The 9,356-nt window shown below is 45.6% G+C and overlaps 1 protein-coding gene across 1 annotated transcript in view; it reads right to left on the bottom strand.

Moving 5' to 3' along the window:
- PSMD11 (proteasome 26S subunit, non-ATPase 11) overlaps nucleotides 1-9,356 on the bottom strand; it is a 29,187-nt gene that overhangs the window by 18,321 nt on the left and 1,510 nt on the right. Inside the window, exon 2 of the mRNA XM_018555208.1 lies at nucleotides 8,963-9,064. Within this exon, the coding sequence (XP_018410710.1) occupies nucleotides 8,963-9,064 (102 nt within the window). The remainder of the gene's footprint in view (nucleotides 1-8,962; nucleotides 9,065-9,356) is intronic.

Here is a 9,356-nt window from a genome sequence, read left to right as displayed (position 1 = left end):
GTATTGGAAGCCATGTGAGGTTATTAACTGACCAAGAGAGGAGGTGTAGATAGAGAAGAGAAGGGGTCCAAGGACAGAGCCTTGGGGGACCCCTACAGAAAGAGGAAGAGGAGGGGAGGAGTTAGAATTGTAGGTGACACTAAAGGAGCGCTTAGACAGGTAAGAGGAGAACCATGAGAGAGCAGAGTCTTGTAGGCCAAGCGAGTGGAGTTTTTTTAGGAGGAGCAGGTGGTCCACGGTGTCAAAAGCAGCAGAAAGGTCTAATAGCAAGAGTAAGGAGTAGTGGCCATTGTGTTTAGCTGTTAATAAGTCATTAGTGAGTTTTAGGAGGGCGGTTTCAGTGGAGTGTAGGGGGCGAAAGCCGGACTGTAAGGGATCGAGAAGGTTGTTATCAGCGAGGTGGCGGCTCAGGCGGCTGTAGATAAGACCCCATATCAGAGAAACAAGAAGCTGTTCCTACAGCTGAGGTTTAAAGGAGAACTCTGGGGGAAATGATTAACCCTGGCAGTGGGGCTATCACCACACTGCAAGGGTTAAGTGCTTATTTTGGTCTAGGGAGCAGAGCGGAAGAGAGGCTCCAGGGATGGGTCTAAAAGCAAGCTGGCTCCAAGGATTGGGCGAGTATAAACTTTATTTTCCTCCCTAGAACAAAACAAGCCCTTAACCCTTGCAGTGCGGGAGTAGCCCCACTGCAAGGGTTAAGAATATTCTTCCCTGGGAGTTCATTAAATTTAGGAGCCTAAAGTTAAATCTTAAAAATACATTCAATACCCGAACTATTAACAACAATCTATCTTATTTGTGTATCACTCGGCTGTATCATCTCTGTATTGGTGCTGACACTGTCCTTCCTTCTGGAGGGGGGCTACTTTTGTTCCCCATGGTCCTTGTGTGTGTGTTGTAAAGTAGCCACTGTTCTTTATAGAAGAACTCCGGACAAAACGTATTAACCCTTGCAGTGGGGCTACTGCTGCACTGTGCTCGTTTTGGTCTAGGGAGGAAAAACAAAAAGGTTTTACTCTGATCCCCAGAGCCGGCTAACTTTTAGACCTGTCCTTCCAGCCTCGTTACTCCTCCTCTGCAGCGGTCTAAGATCCCCGAGTCATCATGTTCTATAAACTGTGTATAGGACCGAGGAACATACCATCAATGGAGTATAGGAGAAGACAGGCTGGAGGGAGCGCCCTGGAGGCTGCACCTGTAAAACGCATTGCAACTACCGTATGCCTATTCCATTGACAAAATTCAACTTTTGCCAAATAGGATGGTGGTCCTTTGGTGTAGTCCCTGAGGGTCACACACTGCTCCAATTTCACCAGCACTCTGCCGATCTTCAGCCACTGTATGGCCAGCTATAAGGTCACCATACAATTTTTGTACAATCAATTTTAGATTTACCAAATCTATGTAATATGAGGACCTGTCTAATCTATCCAATCAGGCAGACCCTTGCACTACATGGTTGCGGGTAGATTTAAGGGAGATTGTAACATGTGGTAGGCTTAAGACATATTAAAAATGAATATGGAATTCAGGAGACAGTGGGATTGTTGGCTGCCTGGTTCCTGTGATAAGACATTGCTGACAAATACAATATCGAAGATACTATACTAATATTCATTGGTTTTGACACAGAGGTGTGGCCATCTCTCCATCACAACAATGGGAAAATAAGACTTCTCATCTCTCCTTGACAATGACTAATAGACTAAAAATACAGACCAAAATGCTGAGTCATGATAGGCCGCAAACCTAAAACAGATGTGTACCCGGTGTTCATGCTACAAACTAGAAGACTGCAAGACTTCTACCAGAGCCTCACGCTGACCCCAGAACACACCAACTTCTCTTAGTGAGGAATGAAATACATAAGGGGCCGCGGCTGCCACATTTTGAAAGACCACTCACGCTGTTTGCATGCTGTATGCATTATGGGGTGCGCTCCCATTTACTTCTAATGGGATCCCAATGAGCATACATGTGCAAAACAAACGCATCTGACTCTCAACACATTGAAAACAGAAAAAAAAAAATGCTTGCCTTTGTGAGGTCTTGTGGAAAAGAAAATGTCAGGTGCATGGTAAAATGACTCGGCCCATGGAATGAAAGTTAAGGCACCCAAAACTGAACAAAGCAGTAAAAATGGACCTTTAGAGCTGCAGGTCCCAGTGCGGTCACCCAGATCCTGACTTTACTACCTAAAGCATTACTTAAAGTGACATTACAGTCCCCCCGTAACCCCCACTGCTTTAAAGACTTACCTTAAATGATGCCTCTTGATCCAATCATCATCTTCTTTCCAGTAGTTTTCAGGAGTCCCTCCAGCGCTGGTGCTGTTCTCTGATCCAGCGTGGACTGCTGTGTCTTTTGTGTCCTACGGAGTCTGTGCGGGTGCATGCTGCCCAGCTGCGTGCAATGACTTACCTTGGGTCTCTCCTTCTCCCAGGCGAAGATCTCAACTGCGCATGAGCCGGTCTCATGAACCTTGACAGCCGCTCGAGAATCTTCAGATGGGAGCGAGCGGCAGAGACAGAAGTAACCTTTTTGGTAACGGTTTTATATTATTTATTTTTCTTTTTGCACATATCTACTGCTTGCTAGCAGTAGATATTTGCAAAAAAAAGGTTTAATTCTACTTTAAAGAAGAATTCCAGGCAAAATTTTTATTAACCCTTGCAGTGGTGCTACCCCCACATTGCAAGGGTTAACTGCTTGTTACTTAGACCGGTCCTTCCAGCCATTTTCCCCCTCCACTGCAGCGGCCTAAGATCCCTGAATTATCAGATCTATACAGGGTTTAGGATGCTACTATCTAGGGACATACTATCACTGCAGAGGAGGAGACAGGCAGGAGGGAGCGCCATCACAGAAGGCCGGCTCGGAGGATTAGGCGGGTATAACTGTTTTTAACTCCCTATACTACAACAAGCAGTTGACCCTTGCAGTGTGGGGGTAGCCCCACTGCAAGGGTTAATAAAAGTTAACCCTTGCAGTGTATTAAGTGCACTTATCTATTTTGCTCCCATTAACTGAGTTCATTGACATCCAGCACTGCAAGTCATCTCTCTCCTGGTTGCGCATGCACATTGCATCCCTATAGAAGTCTATAGGGCTCGTCCACCTTTGTAGTCCTGCCAGTAGACAAGCCTGCATGGCCATGAGAGAGAGAGGACTTGCAGCGCTGGATGGAGGTGTCTGATCTCAGTACGTATACATCTGTGGAGGAGCAGGGTGGGATCTGTGGAGGGGCAGGGCGGCGTCTATAAGGGGAAAAAAGTACACTGTCTGAAAGTGAACTTACTCTGTAAACACACATGCAGGACAGCGGTTCACATGTTGTTGTCTGCTTGCTTGGTCCAGGTTATTGATTCTCTAGGTAGTAAATGCAGAATCAATATGACGGGCCCAGGGTCTGGACCTCTAAGTGTTTGTCCTGGTGTTACCCACATTTACCACCAAACCTCCCTCTAGATCAGTGGTGGCGAACCTATGGCACGCGTGCCAGGGAAGGCACGCGGGGCCCTCTCTGCTGGTACGCGAGCCCAGGTTCAGGGACCACCAATGGAAATAGATCCGACCGTCCCAGATTGCCTCAGTACGCGATCCGGGCCAGTCACAATCAGGCAGATTAGACGACCGCTTCCTCCTCGCTAGGACCCTGCGAGCGGCCGTCTAATTTGCCTGTTTACAGGTCACGGCTGCCTGATTGTGACCGGCCCGACTGCAGAGGCGATCCGGGACGTTCTGATCCCCCGTGAGAGCCGAACAGCCTTTCCCCTTCCTGAGAGCAAAAACAACCTTCCCCAGCCCCCTGGAAGCCGCACAGCCCTCCCCTTGAGAGATGCACCCCAGGGATGCAGCCCACCTCCCTGCAAAACAGGTAAGCAGGAGAGGGGGCAATGTTTTATTTATTCATTTTCATTAGTAGTTCTGTGTGTGTGTTTTAATAAGTGCGTGATGTGTGTTTCAATATGTGTGTATGTGTTTTATTGAGTGTATAAATGTTTGTATATGCACGTTTCCCTATTTTGCCTAAGGCCCCATTCACACTGTGCGTAAAATCCCGCTATTTCACGCATTTTTGCCGCGCGATATCGCGAGAAGTCGCCGGCCAATGTTATTCAATGGAGCTGTTCTAATCAGCAGGACCCTTTTTCGCGCGGATGTCGCGCAATGTTTCTATTTTTGAATGCAGCCCGACGGTGAAGGTCGCTGAAACGTCGCTCTGGACAGTCGCGCTATCCCGGCCCCGCTTGTAAGGTATGTCACTTGGCGTGAATGGGGCCTAAGGCAGTGATGTTTAACGTCCCTTAAACCCGAGCGCCCGAACTGCATTACAGTACTAAAAACGTATTTTCAGCGCTGGCACTTTGAGGTAAATAAATTGATTTTGCGTTGCAGTTTGGGCACTCGGGTTCAAAAAGGTTCGCCATCACAGCCCTAGATCATGTCCCAGCATTATGGTTTTGTTTTTTTATTTACATTGTTCCTTTGGTGTGACACAGATTTTATTACTCTCTGAGACATCACCAGGCTTGTAAAATTCTTGCTGGGGTGGCTGCTGGGAGGTCCTTTCTTACTGATGAAGGCACACCCCCAGAACTACATGTCCTAAGAGCCCTTTACCTGCACACAGTATGTGCACAGGCTCTTGGGAGTCAAAGCAGCAGCTTGGTTTTACTGAGGAAAAAAAAAAATCAGGGGCAGGAAGGGATCGAGGACTGGCAGAGTTCTGTAGTCCAGCAGGCAAGGCTGATGACCCTATTTGGGATTTCAGAGCGGAAAATGAACTGGGTTGTCAGCCCAAACAGGAACTTAGGAGCACAATTGGTTTTATGCAGGATATTGTAAAAATTATATAACATAAGGAAAGTCTAAATCCCATGTTTAATGCTCAACCCCAGCCCAATTTTATTTGTTTTGGATAGAAGGGAAGAGTTTTTATTTCTGTGACCCCACTGGGTAGATATTCCCTTAATATAGGGCCCTGTGACATCCAACAAGAAATGAAGGGGGTGGGTGCAATGATTGGTGTGGCAGGAAGGAGCAGACAGCAATAAAAACATTGTCAAAAGTTCTAACATTTCCTCACCCTACTAAAAAAATGTTTTCTGAATGGTGTCTCCATTGGAGCAATGCCAGGACAAGAAGCAAGAGGACATCTCCCCATCAGATGGCAAGGATGCCAGCTCTGCGACAGAGCTGTAGCTGACAACTTCCCTGCCAGATACATTATTCAGGAACCGATCAGCCTGATCCCTGGTCATGTGATAGCAGTTACATTTAGTCATAGTGATCACATGGCTATGTTTACAAAAAAAAAGCTGGCCCTGGCTGAACCATCACTACGCAGAGAGAGGAAATCTAACAAACAGTGGGCCAGCTGCAGCTGGTTAAACAATGTATGGACCATAACAGTTTACCCTGTCACAGAGCAATCGGGAACCAATCATCATGATTCCTGATCATGTGATAGCTGTGACAGCCAGTCATTAAAAAAAAAAAAAATCACATGGTTGTGTTTACAAAACTAGCCAACCCTGGCTGGTTGAAATAAATACATTTCCCAATTTGTCCTTTAGTTTGCCTGTAATAGAAAACGTGAGCCGTGTACTAAATAAAAGCATATATGTGCTTAAAGTGTAAAAATGTATACGTTTGGCAAACTTGTCCTAGAGTTACCCTGTTTCCCCGAAAATAAGACCTACCCCAAAAATAAGACCTAGTTCTATTTTTGGGAATTGCTAAAATATAAGACCTACCCCGAAAATAAGACCTAGTTGTGACCATTCCCAGGGCCGGTGGTGGCATAAGGGGGAACTTGCAGAGCCGCGGGAGAAAATCAGCGGGGGCCAATGAAGCCAGCGCTAGAGGAAGCGAGGCGGCAGCGGAGGGAGCAGAGCCACATAAGCCGATGCCTCCTCTATAGCACCGGCTCTTGTCACAGGCGGAGTGATACCAAATACACTCTGCCTGTAAGGAATCGATAGTGAAAGCGCGCTTCACTCATTCTGGCCAGCGATTGGTTACCAAATTGCTCTTGGAAAGGTACGGCACCCCAGATTGCCCTGATCACCATACTCTTAACTTTGCTATTTTGGATTATTTAATTTGGATTTGCATTAATTTTGGATTGTTGTACATGAAAAAAAAAATAAGACCTACCCCGAAAATAAGACCTAGTGTGTTTTTTTGAGCCAAAAAAAATATAAGACAGTGTCTTATTTTCGGGGAAACACGGTATACTTAAAAGGAGAACTATGGAGGTGAGTGAAAATCACTCAGCCTCATAGTTTGACCCGACGTATGACAATGAAACTGTCACACATCGGCTTAATAGAGCGGGAAGTGAGCGAACACATACCGTCGCTCGCACACTTCCCGATCATCTCCCTGCATAGAGTGGTGACTGTCAGTCACGGCTCCCTGCAGGGATTCCCCCCTCCCTGCTCCAATCCTAGAACACTGACTGGAGGAACGGATGGGAGAGTGGACGGGTACAGCTGGCTCTGCCTCTAGATAGGCAGAGCCAGCTGTCACTTAGGCAGCTGGGTGGATCTCCACACTGATGTCGTGATCTGTCCCGACTGCGGCGGTCTCAATATATCGCAAACTGTAGCTCGCGATATACTGAGATTTGGGTCACGGGAAGACGCTAGTATAGGTCCTCCCGTGACCCTTAAGAGAATTATGGGGGAAAAACGCTTACACCGTAGTACTATTTTAATGTTAACTGACCTCTAGGTACCAATGCTTCTGGTCACAAAAGGGTTAAAGCAGACCTGTAATCTGCCATGGAAGCATGTTATCAATATGCACCTCCCATGGTGTAAGATTAAATATTCCTATTTTTATGTTAGCAATGTAAAGGTACATCCTTGATCTCCCTCCAGTGCCCAGACACTAAATTGGTGTTGAAGCACTGGTCACATGGTCTATGACAAGAGGATCTAGGGGACCTACACCAGGAAGCTACTTAGACACAGCCAGCCTCTTACTCCCTTTGCCTAGACAGTGACCGCCCCTGAGGATCCACATTTAGCAGAGGTCAAGTAGAACACCTTGATAAGGTTTCTGGAATGGGCATTCTAGTGGACGATGCTCTTCAAGAAGCTCATTCACATGCATTGGGCGGTGCCCAATGCATAGACAAGGCGATTTGCCTTGAAATCTAGGAGTTCAGTTTACACCACCGCACCGCAGTAATGTGCGCTAAAAAAGTAGGACATGCAGTAGTTTTTACATCACATCACCACTCCCTAATGTCCATTAAGATGAATTAAATGTCATTTTTGTGACATTTCAATAAAGTTCGACAAAAAAAAAAAAAAGGGAAACTGTGTGATGTGTCACACCAGTGGCTGTGTTATAACATGGCCATTAGTGGGAGCAAAGCCCTAGAAGTATTTTCCTTATTAACAACAGGTAAGATTTGAATTACACATTTGCTTTTTCCCTCTTTTGATGTGAAGCCACAAGGATCAGGATGCAAAAAAAGATAAAGCAAAACTCTGCTCTTAATCTTAGATAAAGTGTGAAAAGTTTTAGAACCTCTGTCTGCTATTTATAGCTATACTGCAAGGGTTCAAAACCACCTTATTAATACTGTGTGTCCCCACAAGAAAATTCCACCTCACTTCCTGTATATTTGAGAGCTGTCAGAGAGAACTATGAAACTATAAAACACAAATCGCCAATTAAAGCAAGGAAGATTTAGAAAATTCAGCGTTACTATACTGCTGTAAGTGCATGGGCAGATTCCCCCTCACTTCCTGTTCCATGTGACACGTGTTAGAAAGAACGGGAAAAAAGGAGACATTTCCTCTCACTGTCAATTCATGTCACAGGTGTCAGCAGAACTCAAGAAAAAACAAACATCCCTTACTGAGACACGGAACAGGAACGAAGGTGAAATGTCCTTATTTCCTGTTCATGTGTCAGGTGGAACAGGAAAGGTAGATAACACTCTGCTACTTGTCACGGAACAGGAAATTATGTGAAATGGCCTCTCATTTCGGGTTCATGTGACAGGTGTCAATCAGAACAGGAAGAGAGGATAAACCTCCACTACTGGCACACGGAACAGGAAATTAGGTGAAATATCCTCTCACTTCTTGTTAATGTGACAGGTGTCAGCAAGAACTGGAAGGAAAGACAAATCTCTCCTACTGGGATACGTAACAGGAACCAATGTGAATTTCCCTCACTTCCTGTTCAAGCGTCAGCAGAACGGAAGAAAAGACAAACCTCCCATACTGGGACACAGAACAGGAACGTAGGTTAAATGAGAAGAGAGAACAGAGAAAAGATTAGGAGAAATTTCCTTCCACTGTTGATTCATGTGACAGGCAGAACTGAGGAAATGACAAATCTCCCCTACTGGAACAGGCACAAATGTGAAATGTCCTTACTTCCTGTTCATGTGACAGGTGTCAGGCAAAAATAGAAAGAGAAGATAAATCTCTCCTACTGGGACACAGAACAGGAAATTAGGCAACATGTCCTCGCACTTTCTGTTCATGTGACAGGTGTCAAGCAGAACAGGAAGAGAAATCTCCCCTACTGGGACACAGGACAGGAAATTATGTGAAATGTCACATGAACAAGAAGTGAGAAGACAGGTGTCTGTCAGAACTGAAGAAACAACAAATCTCCCCTACTGGGACAGGAAAAAAGGTGAAATGACCTTACCTGTAAAGGTGAAATGACCTGTTCTTGTGACAGGTGTCAAGCAGAACAGGAAGAGAAGAGAAATCTCCCATACTGGCAGAGATTGTAAACCCTGACTGTAGGTCTTACCCTACTTCCAGATTTGTGAAGGTTTTAGCTTTAACGCCAATAAAAAAAATCAATAGTGAACCTCACAGAGGAAGTGAAGCGCCAGTCATGTCTATAGTGTAGGAGAAAAGTAAACCATGAAGTTCGGCTTTACCAGTGTGCTCTGATGGTGCTCTGTACTCACCTGCAGCCTGTCCGGTCTTGGCTAGAAGCCCCCCCAGCTCCAAGATGCTCTGCTCCTTGACGCGTACCGCTTCCTCATCGCTTTCCTGGATATCTCGCTTGACTGCAATGAAAACAAAGCGTTCAGACTCAGCTTCTCTACTGCTTATCCACACATAATACCAACAAAAACCTGTGCAACATCATCAAACTGCTGTCATTCTGAACCCCTGTCTTCAATACCTTTCAAGCCACTGACCTGGAACAGATCAGGTCTATGGACTTTGCTAGCTGCATGCTTTTTGCTGGGTCAATAACTATAACCACTGTGGTCAAAGGCAGCCAAGCTAACATAGGTTGTCAAACTGTATCTAAATCCACAACTCTATTTTCAGTTTCGGAGTAGGGAACAATTA

This window comes from Nanorana parkeri, unplaced genomic scaffold, assembly GCF_000935625.1.
Source record: "Nanorana parkeri isolate BGI_ZX_2015 unplaced genomic scaffold, ASM93562v1 scaffold187, whole genome shotgun sequence".
Classification (NCBI taxonomy): domain Eukaryota; kingdom Metazoa; phylum Chordata; class Amphibia; order Anura; family Dicroglossidae; genus Nanorana; species Nanorana parkeri.
The sequence above is the reverse complement of the archived record's forward strand: the minus strand, read 5'-3'. Positions and strand labels throughout refer to the sequence as shown.